This window comes from Thunnus maccoyii, chromosome 7 (genome assembly GCF_910596095.1).
Source record: "Thunnus maccoyii chromosome 7, fThuMac1.1, whole genome shotgun sequence".
In the NCBI taxonomy this organism is placed as follows: domain Eukaryota; kingdom Metazoa; phylum Chordata; class Actinopteri; order Scombriformes; family Scombridae; genus Thunnus; species Thunnus maccoyii.
The window spans coordinates 31147087-31173083 of record NC_056539.1 but is presented as its reverse complement, the minus strand read 5'-3'; the positions used below and the strand labels follow the sequence as shown (position 1 = coordinate 31173083).

The 25997-nt window shown below is 41.8% G+C and overlaps 1 protein-coding gene across 1 annotated transcript in view; it reads right to left on the bottom strand.

Annotated features, from left to right (window-relative positions):
• zc3h3 (zinc finger CCCH-type containing 3) overlaps positions 1 to 25450 on the bottom strand; it is a 70088-nt gene extending 44638 nt beyond the window's left edge. The window contains exons 1-3 of the mRNA XM_042416352.1: positions 25350 to 25450; positions 21747 to 23223; positions 21343 to 21515 (exon numbers count right to left, since the gene is read on the bottom strand). Coding sequence (XP_042272286.1) covers positions 21343 to 21515; positions 21747 to 23223; positions 25350 to 25419 — 1720 coding nt within the window. The 5' untranslated portion in view covers positions 25420 to 25450. The remainder of the gene's footprint in view (positions 1 to 21342; positions 21516 to 21746; positions 23224 to 25349) is intronic.
• Positions 25451 to 25997: the final 547 nt, after the last annotated feature.

Genomic DNA, 25997 nt, shown 5'->3' with positions numbered 1-25997 from the left:
GACTCCGTCAGGTTGTGATTTGCCACAAACATTTCATGTGTGTCCCATGACGTGTGTGTCACACACACACACACAGTGTTGTGTTGGGTCAAAGGGACTGACTATGGCTGTCAATCAGCAAATCCCATTAGAAGCATCAAGAGGAAGAGCCCGGGGCTTTGTCCACTTAAGGACTGCCATTATTACATACGTTATATACTATGTGCATCTGTTTGTGGGGGTAAAGGAGAGTGTAAGTGTCTGTTTGTGAGAGAGAGAGAGAGAGTGAAAAGCATACAGAGGGAGTGTGTGTCATAAAACCTTTTCAAAGTGTGACTGGGGCACTTGAAGGTTAAGTGAGAGCATCCCTAAAGGGCAACAGCAGATTCCACAGGGGATGTGAACCTCTGCCCTGAAGGATACACATCAAGACCCCGGAGCAAGTAAGCAGCCCTGAAGGGGGGACAGGGGGGGGGCAGCAAACACACAACAGACTGTGACTGACTGATAGAGAAGAAAGACATGAGAGGAAAGACATGTGGACAGAATAGTACGCTATTAATGGCTCTGAGAGCAGTTTTTTAATCGAGTTGTTGATTTTTTTTTTTTTTTTTTTTTTACTGACCATGACGTGGAGGTCTTTATGAGGTCTAGTGAACTATTTCTATTTACTTTTTTTTTGCAATTTTTGTAATTAAATTAAAAGTAATTAGCGTAGCTATTTCAACATCTTTTTTCCTCTTCTTCTCTTATTTCCTCTCAAGGAGATACAACTTGTATGTTTACATAATTGGACTTGCAGGTATATTTGTGTGTTAGAGATCAGCTGATACTTCGGCATGGCCGTTATTAATGGTGGAGTTTATAACATACCTATATTCTTACACTCTAAATATCAATATCAGCCTCAAAAACTGTTGTTTTGTTGAGAATTGTTGTACCAAGAAGTAGCCTGCGTCTTGACTGCCAACACTCTGGCATTAGAATAAAGTAATATTGAGACAGAAGAGCTGGCGTGTGGACTTAATGTATGTTGACTGTGTTTCATAATGAGTGACGAGATGGAGACACATGCAAGGGTCTGCGGTTTATCTGTCACCACACACACACACACACACACACGGGGGAGCAGAGGTGGCTCAGTGGTGTAGATTTAAACCAGGTTCTGGTTGCAGATGCCAGCGTGTTACGCATCCATCATGCTGCTGATTCTTTTGGGCCAGTGATTGATGGACCCCGGTCAGCCGGTCGGACACCGGGCCCTCGACTTCTGTTTTAGCCACTGAGTGAGAGACAAGGAGGTGATGTACAAGCCCGTCGGGAGGAACGCGAGCATCATGAATGAAGAAGGTGGGGGGGGAAGGGAAGGGAGGGAGAGGGGTCGAAAAGACTGGAGGACGGCCGGCGGTGGATATAAGGAGTATTTAGATGTTCTTTACACTTGGCTGTGAGTGGAGGCGCTTCGTTCAGGGGATAAAAGTTGGGCTCGGATACAGCTGCACTCCTTCAAGGTCAGAGAACAAAAACACAGGCAACAGTTTGTCACTTAGCTCTTTACACCGCCAGGCCAGTGATTTCTCCTTCTCCAGTGTTTTTCCTTTTCTCTTCATTGATTTGTCAAATAAGGAAGGGGCAAAAAGATGTTACATTATACAGTATGTGCTATGAGTAATTTACTGCATTTACACTACATATGTGGTGTGCAGCAGGTCCTTTAGTTCTAACTTCAACTTACCATGACATTTTTAGACAATAACGTGCTTCCAACGTAGTGTCAGCAGTTTGTCTTTCCTGTTTCAACATGACATTGTCCCTGTGCTCCAGAAAGAAACCGTTTTCCCAGTTTGGTGCAGAAGTACTTGACTGGTCATCGCAGAGCCTTGACCTCTATCCTATCCAACACCAACAAGCCACCCAACATCAGTGCTGGACCTCACTAATAATGCTCTTGTGACTGAATGGGAGAAATCCCTGCAGTTACATTCCAACATTTGGTAGAAAGGATGAAACCAGAAGAGTGAATTGTTGTGTAATTGTTTAGTTTGTTTTATGAAATTTGACTGATTTTGCACGGATTGCTGATTGTTCTATTTTTGTTAGCAGAGTTGTGCTGTTATCATGCTGATCTTTACTTCCTTTAGTGTTTAATGTAATGAAGAGGGCCTCCTATATTAGCTAAACGCTACTTCTCTCCTTCTGTTTTTGTCGCTTCTACGCCCCTCTACCCTAACGACGGCCTTTTAACTCAACCTTCACCGGTACCTTATATATATAATGACAGAATTAGGATAAGAAAGTGTCCTGCTTGTGTTACTGTAAAGATTTGTGTGTCCAATAATATATAGAGTATAGATTTACAGATGACCCTTGGAAATGATACTGATATTTGACCTTTGAGTCTCGATGTAATGAAGAGGGCCTGCTGGAATAACTACAGAACTTGTGTCTGACGGTTCACTCTGGCCCCCGGCCACGGTCAGCTCAGTGACGGGGCGGGGGGAAGGGGGGGACATCGGCTCTTGACATGGTACTGCATTTACTGGGGTGAAAAGTGAGGGTTCAGGGGCTAAAGGTCAGGAGGGAGAAAGGGGGGACGACGGCATGATAAGGGACAGTCAAGTCTCTTGTCGGCTCGGGTGCTAATTTGGTGAGGGCAGGGGGCCAAGGGGCTTCCACTCTCCTCTTTCTGAGCCTTTGGAAGACCAGCAGGTGCTCTGAAGAAGACGGCTCCAAATAAACACCGTGTCCCAACCGCTACTTTCCACCTTTCTCTTCTTCTTCAAGCTCTCCATTAATTAGTCTGCTCCCACTAAGCTATCCACTCTTCAGTTTCAGTTCTGTAATAATTCAGTGTTACTCTCCTTGTCTACATGTGTGTCCTTAGGTTTATCTGCCCTTCTCTTACGGACCATCCTCAACAGCCCCCTCATTCTATGGTGGCATTCTGGGTGCAGCTGCCAGCCGCTAATTGGTCCCTTTGGGCCGAGGGAAGAGCTGGCAGCAGCCCGCTAAAATGCTGATTGCAACCAGGAGGAACGGGCATCTGCTAGGAGCGGACACCGCTGCCCAACCGCTGGCTCGCAAACATATACACAGAGGCATATGTACTAATAAAGGTCTTTCAAAGTCACGGCAGAGCAGAGCATGGCCTCTGTTCAATAACACTGAGACCAGACTAACACCAGTCTAGTCGCTACATAAAGTCACAGAAAGATCACAGTTATTGTATCGTCATATGACAGTTCTAGGCTTGTTTTTATAATCCGCAACAATAATTGTCCAACCTTCATGTACTCTAGCTTAACTAAATCAACGCTGCTTATTAGTAGCATCACATCCTTAGCCAAAAGGTAAGCAAACTGACTGCAATACACACCGTCTGCGTTGCATAACGTGATGTCATTTGATGCTTGTAGCACATACTGACACAAGACGAGCCAATTTTGGCGACAAATGTGATACATCTACTGCTTTTCTAGAATGTCAAAGCTAGAAAATAAGACAGTGAGTGGCGTATCCTGACGGGTCAACATGTGTCAGCACACGTGTGTCGGAGATACCACCGGTAAGTGGGTGCACATAGAACACAATGGGAACAGGTATTTTGAACCGTGTCGTACACTGCAGTTTCAGAAAAACCTACTGATCAATCAACAATACTGTCCTGATAAGACAATAACAGCTCGAATCATTATTGGTATGACATTTGATATGTTATCAATTATTTCAGTATAACTTGACATCTTTTTTATCCTTCAATTAAACAATGAAAATGTGTAATTAGTGTTCAACATTCATGCATGAAGTCTGTTGCTATATGAAGAACAAATCAAGCTATGACTCAGATTTAAGGTAAACTGTGTAACTCGTTCTCAAAGGTTTTAATGTGACTTATATTAAAAATACACATAACTGTCCAAATTTGTGACACAACAAAATCTTTTTCCCTCGACATAAAGGTGCACCGGTTAAACAATCCTCATCATTGTGGTAATTGGACACGCTTTGCTTCGAACCGGTCGTTTATTATGTACAAACTCATTAAAGCAAGAATGCACTGAAAGACAAGCCTCAATGTGAGAGAGAGATAAGTGAGGAAATAGCAGCATGGTAATCCTCTCCAAAATAGACCCGGGGGTCGTGAACCTCAAGCTAAACTGTAAGAGAGCAGATATGCTATTAAGTATCATATGCAAGCACGCACAGATGCGTACATGCAGGCGTATGGGGGGGTGATAGCAGGAGGCACCGAGATCTAATGTTTCTGACAGAAACAGGATGGAACGAGGTGGCTTCTTTATTTCACTATATGGCTTGACCTTTTCATTTAACCATAGTGCTATGGGATGGTTGTGGAATATAAACCTGACATAAAGCCTTGAGCCACAACCTTCCTGTCTGTGGTTTAACCTTCATTAAAGGCCTTGATGAAAAACCTCTCCCGTCTCATTTTCCTTGTCTTCGCACATACTTATTTATAAATGTATTTAGTTGTAGCAATGTTTTGTTTTTATCATTTTAGATATATCAATGAATGCATATATTATTAAATAATCGACAGAGTTACCCATGTGTCAGTTGGTCCCTGTAAAGGCTGGATTATGCTTGAAAAGAAGGACGTAGTTTGTTCCAAACACCCAACACCAACCGTTCACATTTTCAGATTGCATTTATACACTGGTTGTACACTGGATAAGTAAACACATACAAAGTGGAACTCAAAAATTCCATCATTAACATGAAGTAAAGTGACAAAAGATGACTACAGGAAATGTCTCCAGGAACAGGGAGGAGGAGGAGCACTGGGACCAGTGTATCATCAAGCATCTCATGGAGAGTACTTTGATGGGGATTGGAAAGGTCCAACTGAAAGATTTATAATGACTTTTTTTAACAATTCCAGAAAGTTTGGGGTGCCCTCCCCCTCGTAAGTGACAGAAAAAGGTCCAAAGCCAGTCAAAACCCTGCCTCCTTTCTCATTTCTGCTGGCCAATCACGGCGTGAAGTGGGTGTGAATGTCAGATTATCAGTTTTATTAGTTATAGAAATTGTGAGACACAGCTCCCAACATTGGAGAGGTTTGTGAAGCCGTTCGACCGTCCAAAAAGCAGTTCTGACAGAGTAGATCTGGAAAAAAGCAGGAAGAGCCTCTTTCTGGGGCATTGATGTCACTAATTATTTCTTTTTTTAATGTTAGGATCTTTATGTTTGGACCAGGATGTTTAAATGGTGGGTGATGGTTTTCTATCTGATGGTGGATGGAAATCAAAGGAACTTTTAATAATAAACTTATTCCAAAAACAATCAACCATGAGAAATAAGAATCTACTAACCAGTTGTTGTCCCCAGTGGGTCACACCACTGTTCATTTTCTTTACTCACATTGGAGTTCATATTGTTAATGGCAGCTATTTGGCAATCAGTCCAGCATTACTGTCATCGAACAAAACGATCAATGATATCAGTGTGTGTCTCCACAGAGACAGAGTGAGGTATTTAACGACTAAGCCCCCCAAAGACAGGACACAAATTAACCACACACACACCACAGGGACACACACACCACAGACACACACACACACACACACACTGAGAGAAGCCCCCTGGACAGGAGACAAATTAACCACTTCCCACAGAGCAATTCACACAGGAGCAGGGGACAGTAAACGGCAAATGATCAATATTGCCTTCTTCAGGGAGAGCGCACACAATATTAGCCCCACACGCAGATACATAGAACACACAAACTCGTGTTCAGGGGGACAGTATATCAATCCTGTGCGTAACATAATATTTTAGGCCCAAACGAAGGCAGTTTGATCCCGTAGCTCCTCCGTGACTGACGACGACGTCTGTGGTCGTGATGCTCTTGTCTCCGTTAGACAAGTGGCTTTCTTCTTCTTCTTTTTTTTTTTTTTTTTTTTTACTCCTCTTTAACTCTGAAGCTACAATGACAGGAGACAAACTAGCTATTTCCCCCAGAGCAACTCACTGGGGACAGCAGAAAATGAACTGCCCCAGATCAATACTGTACTCTCTCTCTCTCACAGTCACTGGCTGTTCTCTACAGACACACAGAAGAGTGTTGGTCATGAAGGGAAGGACGCTTCGGGTTTTTATTCTGAATTTCAGAGAGGGAGATGAGTGTGTTTATGTGCATGAACCTTCATGATTGTTAACTGGGGAAAAAAAGCAGAGTGTGTTTATGTGTTAAAGCATTTTAAACCACATGACAACATCCTGGAAACTGATAAAGATCCAGGTATCCAGGTGTTTACATTCATGATGCAGCCTGGCTGTTTGTCATTCTCTGGTTAAGGTCAACCTGCAGCTTTAATACATCACAACTCAATATCCTTGTTTCCATGAATAAACCAACTTACCTGCAGCAACACAACTACAGATAAAAAGATCCTCCCACAGAGATACTGAAAAATAAAACTGATGTAACCATCAGCTATGAGTCAACTCAGCGGGTGACTTTACACAGAGGAAATGATGTCACACTGACTCCTTCTCACTAAAATGTTTTTACTTTACTCTAACCATTTCAAGACTTTTTAAAATCATTTTTAAATCTGCAGGTTGTATGTGATATCTAATATTCATGCCATTCATTAGATGGTTGGTGTTTATATGTTTTATGTTTACTGCCTTTACTGTATTTGTCTGCATCTTTACTGTTTAATCTGATGACTCATATGTTTTGTGTGCCTGCTGTGTATGTTATCTTGTTTGTATATATATTTCTTTATCTCCCAGATTATAATCTGGCACATTTTTGACATATTGTTGTCAATTAGACTTAAAGATGTTTAGTTGCTGTAGTCATTTCGTTAACATCTATATGTTGGTAACCTGAGGGACTTTAAAATGATCCAGAACCGAAGAAATAAAAACTGAATTCTTTCTGTATTTAAGCATAAATCAGAGGATGTGACAAAAAAAACTGCTAATGTGATTAGTTGAGAGGTAAGGCTTTTTTGGTCGTCTTTCTAACTAAATTGAAATCAAATGTTTAATGAGACAGGCAGTATCTATCAGTCTTTCTCGTTTGTCAGTGAGACACTAAAAAAAAATGAGACAAAATCAGTGTGACAGAAACATTACTGCTGGAAGAGAACCAGCAGAACGGCAGAAAGGCATCAGTTAAAACTGCTGGCAGGAATTCACATTTACATTTGCTATGATGTAATGTTCCCCGGTCATCATCCTCCAAAAAATAAATAAAGTAAGGTGTCGGATTTAATTCTGAAAAAAGGTTGCCAGTGGTTTCAGATGCCGACACGAGAGCACATCTGTGTAAATATGCGCATGCGTGATGCAGACAGTGTGTGAAAAACAAACCTCGGTCTGACTTTTGTGTCGCTGTGACAGGTTTCTGATCTGAGCGGGGCGGGAGGGCACTAGTTGCTCAGGTTGCTGAGCCAGCAGCACACATGTGCAGAGCCCCCTCTGCAGCTCACAGGCAGGAATGCAACAGCAGCTGTACTTAAGTGCACACGCATGTACACGTACACGTGCAGGTGTGTGTTTAAGTAAGTGTGTGTGTGTATGTGAGTCCTGAATCTGGCTGTACACCCTGACCCACTCTCAGGTGAGTATAAATAGTACTGACCCCTGATTCTGGCTTTTCCTGCCAAGTCTCTGCTGGCCCGAGAAGACGTGATGAAATCAAGATCAGCAGTCTTCTCTGACCAATCAATGCAGCCTGCTGCAGTCCACTGCCCGTCAATGTGGGACCGCAGTCAAACCATTAATACTGCCAAAAGACACTAGCAACTGCGGATAACCGACCACCGGACAGGCTTTAAATTAGGAACAGACCAACTAATCATCATCAAGATATCATCCAATTAATTGAAAATTATTACATTTACTGATATCAAATGATTTATCTCTGCTTCCTCCTCTCAGCTGTGAGGGTTTGCTGCTGTAGTCTGTTTTATAATCTTTGTAAATGGAATATCTGAGTTCTGGATTGATAGACAAAACAATTTGAAGACTTTTTTCACCATTTTTTCACATTTTATAGAAACTATAAATTAATTGGAAATAATAGCTGACAGATTAATTACTAATGAAAACGGTTGCAGCCATACAGACATGCAAACACATAGAAAACTAAAACGTATCCACGTCAAACCTTTAAATTTAGACACTTTCGATGGCCACAGGGGTCTTTGCTGCAGTTAAATGCTTAATAAAAGATTACAAAGACAATAATTAAGACATTGTGCTAAAGTGAAAATATTAGTGTCTGTCAAAAAATAACAGCGGCCAAACTAATGTCCCTCCTAAGCACCGTGACTCCTTAAACATTTTGTGTCGGTTTACTCGATCGGAATGTCGGGTCAACGTGTTGAGCCTCTATTACAACACCAAAGATGGTCAACAAATCCTGCATCATTGTTTGGTCTGTAGTAGCGGTTATTAATATCACACCCAGAGCTCACAGACTGAGTCTCACCTATCACTGCTAAACCCCCTTTTGCCCTCCATGCCAACCATGTTGGCATGATCGCTGCACGAAACGAAACGGACGCGGCTTCCAGCGCCCGCGTTGCCATACCAAAACAGTTACACCTCCCCGACCACAAATGCCAACGCCGCTGATGCCAACTCACTGACAGTTACGTAGAAGGAGCCGCAGCGCTCTACTGTAAATCATACAAGTCGTTTCAAATGAGGCTGCAGGAGGAAGTGAGCCACTTAATGCTGCCATCGCTGCGAGAGCAACGGACACACACACACACACAGCAACGCAGATAAACACAAACACACTTCCCTCGACCGCACCGAGTTGAGGACTCAATTACTCTGCTTCTGTTCAGAGCAAATCTCACTAATTAAATAGGTTAAGCATTAATTATTCAACCAGAGAGAGAAAGAGACCCTTGACGAGGGGAGAGGCGAGGGAGAAGGTACCGTAGGAGCACGGGAAGGGGATGATGGAGGGGGGATGCGGCGTTCTTCTCGGGCTATAAAACAATCCTCACCCAGCGCAGCTAATCAATACAGCCCTACTGGAATTAGCAGTTATCTTAAAGCCCTTTAACAAGAGCGTGCTGCCCTGACAAACACAAACAATCATCCATTATTAAATACCAAAACACAACTGAGGCCCCGCGGAGGAGGGGAGGTGGGAGGGTTACGTGTGGTGTGGTAATGGGAGGAGGGAGTTAAGTGAGATCGAGGGAGAGAGAGAAACAGATGAATGAAAAGGAGAAAGAAAAGGAAAATTAAAGGTTAATTCTGGTTTATTACAACGTGGATCTTACTTTTGGCCGTCATTTCCATTATACACTGTACTCACCATATTGCTGAGATGTAGCAACACAAATCTGGAGATCTGTTAGTGTTTTTTCCTCATAACAAAATATATATTTGGTTAACCTGCAGGTGCAAGCAGCATGAGTCTATGCAGTGTTGGTCGGTCCACAGTGAAAGATTTCAACAACTATTGGATGGCTTGCCATGAATTTTTGTATAGACGTTCAGGCTCCCCAGAGGATGAATCCAAATGACTTGTGATCCCCTGACATTTCCTCTAGCGCCACCATGAGGTTGACAAGTGGTTCAGAGGGAAATATCTAACCAACTATTAACAGGGATTGCCATGAAATTTGCTACACATAGTCATGGTCCCTTGAAGATAAATTCTAATGACTTTGTTGACTTTTCTTCAAGTGCCGCCAGCAGTTTTCACTTGTGCTGTCAAATATTACAACATCTACTGGATGATACAGATATCCACGGTGCCCACACAATATATCCTGCTGTCATGGTGATAGACTGTTCCTCTAGCGCCACCATCAGGATGACATTTTTCTTTAATTGAAATATCTTGACAACTATTAGATGGATTGCTGTGAAATTTGGTTCACATGCTCGTGTTCCTCAGAGGATGAATCTTGATAACTTTCCCCGACCTTTCGTCAAACGATCCTTTGGTTTATGACCAAATTCTTGCAAAATTAATGACATGCCAGCCTCATCTGTACTTTGTGTTTAGTGGTAATTAGCAAATGTTTGCATGTTAACACACTAAAGTTGTTGATCTACCTGCTGTGTCTTCTCACTCTCAAAGGTTTCCATTAGCATAAAATGTCAATTATACATATGTTAACTGAATTATGTTTATACTGTTAAAATAGAATTTCTTTGTATGTGCATTGCAGTAAACCCCTATTTAAATGTTTCTGGCTACAAACTACAAAAATAAGTTGTAATAAACCAGAATTATCGTTTAAAGACACACAGTAAGAGGTTGACAGGACCAATTAATCATTCAGTTAACACCTGTCCATCATGTCTCTGCTGAAGAATCTGCTCCACATTTGTTCCCAACGTCAACAAAGATATTCCTAATGATTAGATCTGGGGAACACCTGTAGGGAGGTTATGGTGGATTTAAGGAGTCTATCCCCCAGCTCCAAGAGCAGGGAGGTCAGGGACATAAGAGAAAGTTGGGGCACTGAGCTCAGAGGTTTGCATGCCAATCATAGCTGGAGAACCAGTCAAAATACCCAGGAGACCCTGAGAGACTGATCAAAACTTAACTTACCCCCTGGGAGGGACAAAGACGCAAGTGGTCGAAGAGGGAGGAGGAAAGGGATGAACGAGGGAAGCGAGGAGGCACTTAGATGGGTGGGAAAGGAGTTGTAGGAACCATTGGGGGAGATAGTAGGGGGTCACTGAATAACTCAACAAGACCAGAATAGACTTGAAGGGTTCGGGTGTCTAGGCCGGTATGACTGAAATGGAAAGTTGGAAAGGCTGAAAAAAAAAAAACGTCAAGAAGATAAGGAGTCAGGTTTCCCCCTGCAGCCTGTGCGCCTCGACCTGAAGCCTGGCTTTAGGGTTTGGATGGAGCGCCAGGTCGAGTAGACGGGATGGGGAGGGCCTCGGGGATCTCAATTGAGATAGAGACAGACAGAAAGACAGAGATAAAAAAGATAAAAGCTTACAGTCATAAAACCTGAGCTAGAAGGGATGATCAGTTCACATGACGATACAAAATTCACTAACATTACAGGGATATGAGTCTTGGCTTCCACTTGGCTCAGGCAGCCTACTGAGACTTGCAGCCAAGCCATCAATTAGGGGAATACGTTTAATCCCCGTGGACAGGGAGGAAGTAGAGAAATAGAGTGAGGGTGTGGGTGACCAATTACAGAATGTGACTGCAGAGTGAAAACCAGAAAGAAGGATTAAAGAAGGGAAAGTACTGAAAAAAAGCCTGAGCACTGTGTGTGTGTACATGTGTATGGTCAGTGTGACCTCTGTAGCGATGGTACAACAACACGAGTCTTGAGCCTGAAGGTCTCGACCCCTTTAGAGCGCTGAGCCCCAAATTTGGTTGACAGAGCAAACAGCACGTACGTAACCATACTAAAGATGTTCTGTCTGTGGTGGAAGTAGAGCTGGGCATTATTTGAACAGTTTTGACACTAGAGCCAATATGATACCCAGGTTTCGGGAACAAATATGATACCAAAACAATACTTCTTTTCTATAATATCGCCTATAAAGCCTATAAAAGTCTATAAAAGCCTTATATAGCCATAAGACTATTATGTCTGGGATTTGGATCTACTGTGTCGTCCTGACCTTAAAGGCTGCATTACAATTTATTTATACAAATTTCTGAACTGGGCTGTGAAGCTTCTGTTTGAAGTTTAGGCTTTTCTTTTTGAAAGAATTGTGCAGAAACAACAAGTTTCAAAAAACTCTTACGTGCAAATACCTTTTGCGAGCAATCAGTACATTACTGTTAATGAGGTATTTGGCCCAAAGATTGTGATGTTTGAAGCCTACAATGAGAGGAGCATTTAGTTTAATCATTTCATTAATCAGTTTTCAATCATCTTGCATGTTGCTTGTGCACATTGGGCATCTTGTCTTTCAAAGGGCTACTTTGAGTGTTCAAAGTTGAAAAATATTCCATCCTACGGCCTCTTTGCTTTCCAATATGATGGAAAACCCCCCCACAGTTGATAACAAGGAAAATGTTACTGCCAAGTCTGTTTCACCAACAGACTTTTGACAAATAATAATTGGCTTTATGATAATGTTTTTCTATGTTGTTGCCTAATCCTAGACTAAAATCGTCCCTGATTAGACAGCTACAATGTCATTTTGTGCCAAAAAGTATACGTAGCAATCTGGACCCAAAGAACTGGGCTCAACCATTGTTTTAGATTAATCCACAGTTCAACTTTGGCTCTGCAAAGCTAATATAGAGATACCTGAGTTGACCCCTTAAAATAAAGACTGCATTATGAGATTAAATAGTACAGTATAGTAATTTATAAACTTCCTAGATATCCCCAACAAGGACTGAAGTGATAAACTTCCCCCATGTCAACAGCCATGCCCGGTGCCCAGATAACCCTGCCCAAGCCTGAATGACCAACCAGTGACCCCCCGCAGACATGCAGTCCCCGCTCTACCATGTGTCCAGGACCGTGTGTGTGTGGGACATAATTAACATGCCGGGCGCTCCTCAGACTCTTTGCTCATCTTCCCACGTAAACGGCAAACCCCCAATGATTATTATGGTAACACATTGGTGTGTGCAGACATATGGAGGAGAGCTGGGGAGGATAGGGTTACTGTCATAGGGTCGGGGGTACAGCAGGGCAACTATACCGGCACGCTCTCCAACTGACAAAAGGTGAAGATTTATGGAGAAGCTCATAGCAGCCCCCCAAACTTTCTCCTCCCTTTTACCAAAACAGACAAGCTTAATGCGACACAAGACCCAAAGCCCTCTGGATATAATGTCACACGCCGATTAGTAAACGGAAACAGCTTGAACTAAACTGAGGTTAGATTTTGCTGTGTGTGTGTTGAGTTTACCCAGTTTTTAAAATATTTTACTGAGGTGACAGTTTAAGGACTGTAGCAGTGATTTTGAAGGTTTTAGCAGGTGTTACATATCATGAATATTTTACATTTCTGTTGACTATTCTGTAAAGCAGGCTGTAGTGTTCAGAGTTCAGAATGTGTTTTTATAGGTATACTACGCTGGATTGGTCGGTTGGTGTTTGTAAACACACACACACACACGCATTCAAAGTTGGCCCCTCCTCCCTGGTTCACCGAGCAAGTGAGAGAGAGAGAGAGAGAGAGAGAGAGAGAGAGCAGCAGTAGTCGAGCGAGCTAGAGAGTGAATGAAGAGGGCGCTGGTGAGAACAAAGCTGTGAATCAGATAAATTAAATGTTATTTTTATATTTGTATGAGTCTGTATATTGTTTTTTTTAGGAAGATCCTGCATAGTATACCTTTAAGTTCAAAGAATTAGTTTACATTAGGGCTGCAACTAACATTTATTTTTTTATTATTGATTAATTTCTCTATTATTTTCTTGATTAATTGATTAGTTGTCTGGTCTATAAAATGGCAGAAAATGATAAAAAATGTCAATCATTGTTTCCCAAAGTTCATGTACCATCATAGAAGACTAAAAAAACTAGAAAATGATCACATTTAAGAAGTTGGAACCAGAGAATTTTATCATTTTTACTTGAAAATAACTAAAAACGATACCGGTTAATTTTCTGACGTTCAAATAAACAACTGTTGCAGCAATACTTTCCATTAATGTCAGTATTGTAGGCAAATCAATTTTTCACAATGCATAAACAAAGTTACCATTGTGAGGTACAGACTTCAAACCAATCTGTACTTATACAGCAGTAATCAACACATTAATGGAACACATTGAAGTCTCTGCTATACTCTAAAATGCACATACAAAAAAGTTCCATACGTGCACTTAGCACACTTGATTTTTGATTTTGGTATCAGTACCAAACCTCAGGTATCAAACCTAGTACAGTATTGACAGTGTTTCCTCTATAATTGTACAGGCCCAGTGGACCACCGGGCCAACAAGAGGCCCCGCCGGGCCAAAAAATCTTTTATTTAATGCCAAAAATAATGCCAAATATCCATTCATTTGTAAATCAATAATCATTTGCGTTTGAGAGCCTCTGTGCGGCACTGTTCTGAAACCTGAGTCAACCTCTGTGTCGTTGCCTGGGAAACTCTTGACGTGATGTGAGTGCTTCGTCTCTTTAGGGTTTAGTACCCAGCCCCACCAGAAAGTAAGAAAAATACTCTACAGCATGCATTGTACAATAGACAGCAGTAATATCAATTTAAAAAAACACTGAAATCACTGCTTTAACAGAGAAAAAAATCACCATCACTGACTCAAGACAACAGCATGAAGAATTAGCAAGAGCCTTTTCAAATACTGGAAAGTTACACCATAGTTCACGTTAATACTCCTATAGCTAAACACTGCGACAACCCTTTTCCCCTGCCAAGCCGTTTACCAATAAATGACACCGGCATCGTCTGCCATGTGTTCTCAAATAATTAGTACGGCTCTGCCTGCGTCCTGATAGGTGTCTGATTTATTCGGACAGCCTGGCACATGTGCCACTCCTCTGGATACCAAGAAAACATTTACCTCCTTAACTGGGAAGGAGTCACAGTAATCTCTGGCTAAAGTTTCAGGACTCAATAGTATTGATTACACATTTCAACACATGCCTCTAAACTCTCCCCTCCACCCCCCCCCCTCCCTTACAGATCCACAGGATAAAAACACCCCCTCATGACAGCCCTCTAAGCTCATGCAAATATACGATCCAGTGTTATCAATAAAAGACTTAAGGAACATCTCAGAATATATACATACATAAAACTTGTTGCACATGTTTATTTTTTTCTCAAAAGAAGTTATCCAGTCATTCGACCAGCTTTAGCGGCGCATTAATTTAAAAGTGTTGACTACTCTGTGTGTGTCCTCCATGAAGGCCAGCGAGGTCCATCTGCATGTTGAACTCTAAATGAGGCAGAACTTTAATTATGGCCAGTTGACAGTTTGATGAGAGTCTGGGGAAGGAGGAGGGCTCTTACAACACAGATGGGGAGGAGTTACTCATGTGGACGTACTGTAGGTACAGGGGGTCTGATCACTGGCATGCATGACTCCCTGGGTCCTGAGAGGTTAATCAAAATGCCAAATGTTACCATGCACCGCGACACGGAGCTATACTGAGTCCCGACCTGCACAAGACACCGTCTTACATGAGAAACTGAATCATTCCTGCAACCAAATAGCCGTACTGCTTATATATATATAGACACAAACATAACTCTAAAGTAGATGTTATCTTTTGTTTACGCTCCGTCTCTGTGTCTGCGACGGCGAAAGCAGCTTAAATCGTTACGGCGATGCAACAACTCTGTTTGCATGTGTGTGGGCGCACATGTCTCGTACGGCATGTGTGCACGACTGGTGGCAGATATAAAGAGAAAGGAAGAAACATAAAGCTGCAGACAGAGAGGGACAGAGACAGAGGTCCACCTGTTTGACACAGAGAGCCTGAGAAAGTGGAGAGGAATGAGCAGAATGCCTGTGTGTGTGTGTGTGTGTGTGTGTGTGTGTGTGAGCGCTAGGTTAAGGTCTACACGGTGCAAATGTGTGTGTGTCGTCCAACTGATAATACTATGGGAGCACTGGGGAATGGCATTTAGAGAACGGTATGTAGAAAAGCAGCTGATGGGAGAATCATATACACCAACACACACACACACACACACACACACACACACACACACACACACACACACACACACACACCTATTAAAATCATTTGACCAATAAAAAGTTCGGAGAAAGATCAGCGTACATATGTACGCATGAGATATAGTGTAACGCTTCCAGTATAGCAACACCAACTGTGTGCACGGAGGTCCAAACAAACAAACAAACAAACAAACAAACAAACAAACAAACAGTGAGTTAATGTCCTCTATAAGCTGCCTGTGTGTGTAAATGTGGGAGAGTGAGTCAGTGAGAGGAACGATCAGGACAACAGGCAGCGGTGTGAAGGAAAAGTGAACCAGAGAGTAACGCAAATAAACAAACAAAAATAAACAAACGTCAAAAAAGGCCATACTAGGCTAAAAGAGTGCAGCTGCATGTTGTGTGATAAATGCATTGGCTGCAATATTTTGTGATTTGTGTTTTTATGTCAACTGAAAGACACATAAAACACAACCAGTGTTGTAAGAAAAGACCAAGAAAAAACTCAAAATACACAACTGTAACGGTGCAACAGAGAAGTTGGATGTAAACAAATTAGTCTGTGCAACTTTCTGAATTATCACAACGCATCCAAATCTAAAAGTCTGAAATTAAACAGTTACAACAAATGTCAAAAGGTGCATGTAGTAGTAACGACTACATGTAGTAAATGGCCAGATTCACAGTCACAGTCACTTTATTTAAGGAATACGTAGGACATGAACAGCAAACTTCTGCTATAATTGACTGACAAACATGCATCTCATTTACTCTGGAGATTGAGACACTACAGCTCAACATATACAAGCAGTGCCGTGGAGCACTGCATCATTTGACACTTGTAGTGCACACTGAACGCATCGTACAGACTGAAGAGGTGGTGAAGGTAAACTAGCTGAGAGTTGCTGATCAGGAAGTGACATAAATCAACCCTCATAGGAGTGCAGGCTACCACAGAAAAACAATGACTGCAGGTGTTTTGATGCATTTCAGGTATCAAGACATAACTGGATGTCGCTGCAGTCTTTCTTTGAGGAGCTGCGAACAACAGAGATAGGTTGGAAGCATGCAAATCAATCATTCAATTAAGTGCAACTTTGTAATCGTATCTTAAAAAATGAGAAGAGAAACAGAAAGAGGAGGCACCAGAGGAAAAAAGTTTCATCATGAATAAAACAAAACAGTAAATTAGTGATGAACGTGTTTTATATTCATCACTAGTAAAGGATGAGATGAAATGAGCTTACATCTCTGTCCTACAGATTTCTTAAAAAGCTGCTTTTGCTCCTTTGTGTTAGAAATATAATACACAAATTCATTCATTTGCTTAATTTCATAGCAACACAAATATAACACGGGTTGAACCGCTGCGTGCTGAACTTGATACTCGGTGCACTTGTGGAAAAATTTATTACACATCACGTTAAAGCCACTTGTTTCTCGAGCGTATCCCATCTGTGTTTGCATGTGTCCGTACATACGGCAGAGTGTACATACAATATCATTGGAGAAAATGGAGAATGTCAGTGAGAGCCGGGCCTCGATGCCGAGCAGCACGTATGATTTATGGGTTAAATAAATGGGATCACGTTCAGCGCGGTAACAGGATCCCTGAGGAAGGGGTAAGGAGGGAGGATTCTTTTGTGGTGGTAATGGGCTCCATGGTGTCGGAGTGTTGGTGGGGAAGGTGGGTGGGGGGCTTGGGGGGAAGGGGGGGGCAGCATGTAAACTGATGCTGAGAGAGCAATGGTGGCAGCGCTGCCACTGTAAGAGTCGCTTCTACTACGACGCACAAACAGACTCGGTTCAGACTGAACACAGATTTACATTAATACACCTGTGCTGATGTGTTGATACACGTACAGTACTTGTGAGAAGATGAAATATGATACAAGTTCCTGTTTGAGTAAAACTGTACATCCATGAGTCTGAAGAGAGTTATCACAGCGACGATCATTTTAAACGAATCCTATCCAAACTGAATTACGTTGTTCATGTTATAAAGTCTATCAGGAATGAACAGTTGCACATATCTGAACATCTCCATCATCGACTTCAACCATTTATATTATGTGAATGAAAACAAAGACAGATGTTACTTTTATTTCCAAAAAACTGTTGCAGAGCTACTTCCTGGTTAAACTCTGATCAATGGATGCAGCTGATTTTCAATAAAGTGGATGTTTTCACTTACAAATGACTCTAATTTGGTCAAAATAAACAAGCTTTCATGTATTAATGTCATTCATTAACATTAACATTCATTCTGGGCTTCTACAGGAATACTCATCCAACTTTTGAATCATTTGTTAGTGTGTATTGATGAACTATTGGTTTAAATCCATTCTGGTTGTCTGAATGTTTGCTGTATTTAAGCTGTAAAGTTGTATCATGTTCTTAAATGTCAAGAATGAGTAAAGATCAGTGAGTAAAATGTTATAATCAAAAGGAATAACGGTCAAAACAATGAGAACATTCTCCCTGCAATTAAATTATTTATAATAAATCAAGGGAACATAAATCATAGCCCTGTCTAAACACTCGAATACAAAGTTTCACAAGGCAGTAAAATGATTCTCATGAAAAGTTTGATTTCCAACAAGTCTGTTTCATATTCAAGTGTCTTCTGAAAACGTGCACTTTTGCCTTCAACTTTTAACAATTTGTGTACAAAAAATATTTTATAACATTATTAATGTCATGAGTTATTACTCGCCGTGCCGTGATCTTTCATTTTCCCTTTACATTGGCACTTTAAATTTAATTTTTTAGAAAATTCTTCCAACTCTCTTGACTTTATAATACAGTTCAGACACAAAACGGGATGATACAGAAAGTGTCCTCACAGTAATATACTCGGCTTAAAAAAGTCACAGCGGATATTAGCGGTAGAGTGAAGACAGCTAAAGAGAGGAGGAAAAAAAAAAAGACTGAGAGAGTGTGGAAGAGAGATGGTGAGGGCGGAAAGAAAGCGGAGTGAGATAGAGACCTAAAACGCTCCAGAAGCCTGTCAAATGAGGCCTGAAGCCGCTCAGCTCAGCACTCTTCCTCTCTCTGTGTTCTGTCCGTTCCTGACATTTATCTGCTTTATTAGATTATCTGGGGCTACATGGTTGTCTCCGGGCACATGCAAGCACACACACACACACATATAGATATATATATATACATACACACACCTCTCGATTCATTACAGCCCTAACTGCTTACTTAGGTTTATAACCTCTTTAAATTAAACCGCAGATAACCGAGCGCCTCAGAAAAACACCCGCCTGCTAACACAGAGAGAGGAAGCTAAAGCTAGTCATTGAGGAGGAAATTAAGAAACATTGTTTTGTGTGTGTGTGTGTGTATTATCATGCATGTGTGAGTGGTCATAAGGTTGGTTTTTAACGGGCTCATCTATAAGGACTTTGCTTCCCGTCATTAGTAATTCAATTTGCTCTTTATTAGCAGCTCTTATCGGAGGCGCAGACGGCTATGAGCAGCTTTCCTCGCTCCATCTTCCTCTGACTCCACCTTTCCCGTGTCTCCGATTCTGAATCCACATCTTTAATTAGAGATGCATGTGTTCCCGCTGTAGGCCGTTTAGGTTCCACACATGAGATAAAAAAAAAAAAAAAAGTAGGGAGAAATGATGAAGAGGAAGGGATGTAAGAGGGGTGAGACAGGAAGTTCGGTGAAAGAATCAGAGAAAAGGAAGTGGACAGATAGACTGGGAGCCATGGGGACAAATAAAGCCTAACGTTAATAGTGATGGCTTTTCTAATGTCTTCTGACTTCATTGAGTATGGGAGATTACACCAAGATGGGCATGAGGCGTGTAGGGTACATGCAGAATGACCGGAGGGTTGGAGGGGCAAGAGGAGAGGGGGGGAGGGAGGGGGGAGTGAGAGGGAGGGAGGGCTGTAAAAACAATGATTGCTTTCCATCAGGTTAGGCCTATATTCTACAGTTCGTTAAAACAATCCAATTTGCAAAAGGATAATTATGCATTAGCTCCTTTTTATCTACTGGAGGGAGAGCGGTGCCAGGGCTTGATAGCAGCGGCGCTGCCTGCCTCCACCTCTGCAAATTACCCGCTATCGGCACTTGTTCGCCATCACGGCTGAATTGGGCAATCAATTAACCTCCCCCCCCTTCCCCCCTCCTCCTCCTCTTATAGTCCGCCTGTACGCCTCTCCGGTGACAGCCAGCAACACAAAGCCTCTACAAGGAAGACATGGATGTGAGCTGCTGCCCTCTACTGGAGCTGGTTGTAATAGCTGCTGTCAGAGGTGCAGCTGAAGGCCAATTACTTACCAGCTTTGTCCAAAATACACACGACACACTGATTCTGAGCAGGTTTTGAGTATGAGGCATGTTCAGGCTGGATGACTGATAGAATTAAGTGCTCTATATGTATTTAAAATACAATTAATTTCATGTGTGCTGTTGATGTCCCACGATATAAATGCACAAAAGTAATAAAGGGAAGTGCAATTTCAAAGTTCTGTTTTGATTGACATCTGTGTTCCCACATGCTACAATTTTTATTTATGGTAAAATACAAATTTCTTGTATAAAAATTGTAAGAATGTGTTCAGACTATTTATATATATAGTCCATACTGTGCTACACTACAGTAATAGTATGTAGTTGGCATCAGTTTGAGAATACTGGGACACAGGTGGTGTAGAAGTGACACTAGCACTGAGGAGAAACATGGTGCCAAAGTAAAAAACAGATACAAGTCAACAAAACGCTACAAACTAAGAAGCAAAAAAACAAGCAAGAATCCAAGGAGTGATAGTGATACCTTGTGGAGGAAATCTCTTTACAGGCCAGTAAAATGTTCAAGTCAAAATGTTCATGTTGGAATTAACACCACAATCAAGATGAACATGTTGCTCAAATGACTCTTGGTTCGACCCAAATATCTCCCTGATGGCACATAAAAAGGACGAGACAAGACATTGTTTTGGGTGAAGCTGGCAGGTTGACTTAGAGAGTGAGAGCTACTAAGAAATCTATCGTCTATTCAGAATATGTGGACCCAGTCACAGATATGATCTTGTCCCGCAAGAGGCTGAATAATTGCTAATCTACCTGATGAGGACGTCCTCTATGTGTACTGAGTATGTGTTTAACTTGGTTTTTAACAGCTAAATGCTTTTTGGCAGAGATCATACAGTTTGTTGTGGTAAATCTAGTGAACATAGTGCATGTGTAAACTGGGTTTAATGAGCTTTGTGAGGGTGTTAATAACAGCATACAAAACGTAGGTCAAAGCTAAAAACTATTAGCAGTGAAATTTAGGAGAATGTTGTAAGAGAGATTCAGGAATCCAGCTGGACGTGAAGAATGAGTGGATGTAAGATTTTTGAATACAGAATGAACAGTAAGGGAGTTATTGATCAGCATGTAAAACTGGTTGTTATAGCGCCAACCTCTGGACATAAACTATAATTGTTATTGAGTGGTAGGTTGAGATTTGAACTTGGGAAAACTGACTGCCATGGATCTTCTGAGAACACACTTTAGAGGGATGGTGAATGTAAGCAAAGATAATATAAGTCCACAGAAAACACAGCTGTACCATAAAAAGCCAGACACAGCATGTGCCCTCCTTTAACCATGAAATATTATTTTCCATACAGTCCGTTGACAGCTCATTAAAAGCAATTAATTACGGCAAAAGCTCATGAAAGAAAAACTCTTACGTCAGACATTTGAAAACACAAAAATAAACTTTGTAGCGTGCGCTCCTTACCTGTCCTTGATAAGGTAGGAGAGAGCCGCCTCAACTTGTGTCTACCAAAAGACACGAGCTCCCTGGAGGGTGTCCTCCTAACTCCTATAGGTGTCCTGGTCAAGGTGTGTATCCGGCCCCGAGGGGAGAGCTTTACTGCTGACGGGCTGCTCCCCTTCTCTGACCCACTTCCACTGAGGTCACAGGACAAAGGGCGAAAGAGAACAGCACAATCAGACTGGAAACACTGGTAAATAAGAGGTTACTATTATACAAATGATGGTGAGCAAACATATTGAACTATTGATCAGCAGGCTTTCATGCACAAGGAATCACAAGTCATACTTTGCTGCCACCTACTGACACAAGACAGTGAGGCAAAAATCTTCTGCCGTAGAAGAAAAACAATAATCCAGATCCTGTACCTGCTAGCGGACCTCCTTATGATTTTCATCCTGCTGCGGAGCTTGAATCCACCAGGGGAGGAGGATGGGAAGGAGGCACGTTGGGGTAAAGTTGGAGAAACTACAAGAGCTCCTCTCACTCCTTTGTTGCTTTTCTCTGAGGTCCAGTGGAAGGCAGATCTACGACGGGCCACCGCTGCCCCTCCCGTCACTGCTGCAGTGGTCCTCTGACCACCAGCCTTCCAGCGGTAACGGTTACTGAGCGAGGAGCCGGTGGTGGAGGAAAATCCCTTTTTCAATTTTACAGGGGGAGTGGAGCCTGGTTTGAGCTTCTTTGCAGCATCTCCTTTCTCCACAACTTTCTGAGGAAGAGTCAGGGCTTTTGGGGATAGCGGTTTTCTGGACGTCTTAGCCTGGGCTCCAGCAGATGAGGAGACCCATTTATACTTAGAGGTTTTAGGAGCTACAATAACCGGACTAAGCTTTCGAGGTAATTTTTTGGCAGGGGTTCTCTTACTAACTGCAGCTATAGGAGAGCTTTCACTGGCAGCTCCACCTTTTGATCCCAACACTGGGGCAACAGTCACAACTTTGCCTGCGGGTGAGGAAATGGAGCTACCTTGTCTGGGCTCTCCTCCTCCTGTACTCTGGTTCTTTACCCAGGTGAACTTGGATTTTTTCAAAAAAGGTGCGCTAACTTGGGCCTGGCTGGTCTGAGATGTGGGAAGGTTAACGGTAGGTTGTTTTGACAACTTAGACAGAGCAGAGTGAGGAGGTGTTGCTGAAGTTGTGGTTGGAATAGTTTGTTTAGTCTCGGTGCTGGTTTTGCTTGTCATAGAAGGTTTGATGTGTAACTGGGAGATGTTCTGTAAACTGGTAGTGGTAGTGTTGGCCTTGATTGAAGAAGGTGCTTCTGAAGAACTACATGCTATCTTTCCTGGCAGGACTACACACCTGCCTTCAGCCTTCTGCTGCTGCTCTTCATGTCCTCTACCTGTGGAGCTTGAACTTTTTTGTCCATCCTCCAGCTGAGACACAGCTGCCACCGTTTTTCTAAAAGTATGTATGGCTTTCTTCTCTGTTGCAACTCCCCTAACCCCTGTGATGCTACTCATATGTCCATCTTTCTTCTGTTCGGTAATCCCTGATGATAAAGTGGCAGTTTTGGTTCTATCAGTGTCCTCTCCTCTGCTGTTGCTAGGCAGTGTCGTGCTGTGAGATAAAGCTCGGGGACTAGACTGATGCACGGAGGAGGAGGAGGAGGTAGAAGCTAACGGTTGTCCAACAGAGGACTCAGGGTTCTTGTTTCTTAGAGAGTACGCCTTCCTCCAACTTCCACGGCTCTGAGGGACATACGTTTTCCCCCTGAAGCTGTGAGGGTGAATGACAGATGCGCTGTGACCCCTGCCTCTGGCGTATGTCGAGGCTTCTGGAGGCCTCTGCCCGACTCTTGTGAACGGGGTGTCGCCATGGACACTCTTGTGTTTATTGATGAGATCTGAGAATTCAAAAACAGGAGTGATTTAGTACAGCACATTGCACACATATCGAATAATCTGATGATTGTTTTCTTGATTAATCCAGGGTTTCCTATACATTAATTTATTTGTAGCGGCCTGCTAAAATATCAACATTGCCCGCAACATATTGATTTTCTAGTTTTGGAGCTGTGCGCCCCGCTCTCTCTCTCTCTCTCTCTCTCTCTCACAAACACATGACAACAGACCTGTTTGTGAATAGCATGACGTACAGCATGCACCTTTAATGTTAGTTTGTAGTCCACCAGTAAAACCAAAGAAGAAGAAGAAGAGGCGCAAGTCAAATTGATCTGTACAGCATATTTCATAGAACGTAATTTAAATGTGCTTCATACACAACACATATCAACAAAAAAAAAATACAATAAATCATTTATACGTATTTAAATACATATATAAAAAAGACATAATTCATAAAAATATCTTTTTGTCCCAGTGAGTTCTCTGGCTGCAGCATTTTGGATGAGCTGAAGTCGTCCCACAGTTTATTTGGGAAGCCCAGCAAAAGGGCGTTACATTAGTCTCGCCTCGAGGAGATGAATGCATGAACCAGTTTTTCAGCATCAGCATATTTTCCAGGTGGTAAAATGCCGTCCTAGTTCTACTAGTAATGTCACTTGTGAAGTTCTGAATCCATGATAACACCTAGATTTCTAACCTGCTCACTAGGTTTCAGACACAGCAGGATCAGTTTGGAACTGATCTCCTCTATCTGACCTCTAACACCTACCGCAAGGATCTCAGTCTTATTTTTGTTTAACTGCAAAAAGTTTTGGGTCATCCAGAGTTTAATGTGCCGTGTGTAATGTGCCCAAATGAACATTGTTCTCTTGCCATAATCATTCCTCCTGTTCATACTGTTGATCCTTTCATAATGCACTTACAATTTAAGTGATGGGGGACAAAATCCACTGTGCAAAAATGTATTTAAAAATTTATCTGAAGCTAATATGAAGCTTCAGCCGACTAAATTCGTCAAATCAAGGTTTTTTTAGAGCCAAAGTCCCTCTTTTTGTTACTATACTTCCACCTGCAGCTCAACAGGGAAACACTGTCCGAGGAAACACAAAGAGGGAATTTGATGCTATAAGACTGTAAATGTGTCAGATATCCACTTGATATGACTAACTCCATCACTTACATTGAAAGCACATTTGTAGGGGATCTTTTAACAGCCAATATGAACAGGAGGAAAGATTGAAGCGAGGAAAACCTCTTTCACTGCTCATATGGACACCTGATTGTTGTTTTAAAACAGACTTGGAAAATTGTGATTCCTGTCCTTTAATGTTAGCATTTCCCTTCTTATGTCATCCATCAGTACCTTCTATTAGGGAAAAAGTTCTCGGTACTTGGGCACATAGCTAAATATCACCAGAGGTTTGTTAAAAATTACGTGGGTTTATTTTGTAATTTGTTGTGTAAACCTGGAAGATGAACATTTAAGTTTCTGGCTTCCTCTCCAGCTTTCTCTAGAGTTGTTATGACAGAACGAAGAAACATACAAAGACTGTCCACATACCAACTCCACTTCACCTCCATCTCGCTAACTGTAGGCTACATACTGTATATATCCTGTTAAAACACACCTCGCTTTTACACACACATAGTTTTATCATGTCAATATGCTAGCACACAGTCAGCTCCCGCTGCACAGAATCTTGTAAATTACTGTCCTTCTCTTTCTTACACTGTTGTGTTTGTGTTTAATGTTCATGTTTCTGGCTTTTTTCTGTTGATATCTAGACCAAGAATTAAAACATGGTTGAACTATTTGGCCGTTACAGGAAACGTTAGTTAACTGATGTCAGCACAAACAGCGGGTCGCATACTTCCGGTGGGAATGAGACACATGGTATATTAATTTTTTATACCTACATATAATGTATTATGCAGGGTAGATAAAAATAGCAATGTCTCATGTCGACATGTGAGAGGTCTCTGCTAACGGTTAACGGTTTAACCGAGCAGCGCAGGCCCGCCTCCGCGCGACAGCTCTGAATTTAAAGTGCGCAACAGATAAAACGTGTTTTCTGACCCGTCTGCTGCCGATAAACCTGTCCACAATCTTAAAAAGAAGACTTACTTTGTAAAAGATCAATTTGCCTCTTCAGTGCTTCTCTCTCCTCCATGTTTACAACTGAAATTTTCGTCATCGAATAGCGACGATGACAGGCGTTTTCGGATGACGTAATTATTCTTTGTTAGCCCTCAGTTTGGTTTTACAGGCTTGAATTTAAAACAAACAAACAAACAATTATTAACTTGTCAAAATACTGCCTGTTTTTTTGTGACTGTTCCTCTGAGACTGTCATTCGCCGATTATATGTCTTTGCAAGGATTTATATCCAGAATTCATCCTGCCTTTTCTTTGAAATAGGAAAATGTCTTCTTTTTTTAAAAATTATTTTTACCATGACAGGATTGATACTGGAAAGTTATATTTGATCAATTAAATTGATAAAATTGACTAAATTAAATTTCACATCCACAAGTGTAAATACTCTTTCCATCTTTTCCTGGTTAGGGTTGTGCTTTTTGTTAAATTCTATGTGCTTTACCCCCCGGCTCATTTTGTTTATTTGTTTGTTTGTTTTGGTTTGCAATTATTCTGACCTTATACTGCCCTGTGAGCCCATTTCACTGTGCTTGTGTTATATGTTCTAATAAAAATTGCTTGAAAAAAACTTTACTTGTCAAGTTGCATACGCAGTAACATTTTCTTTAATTTTAT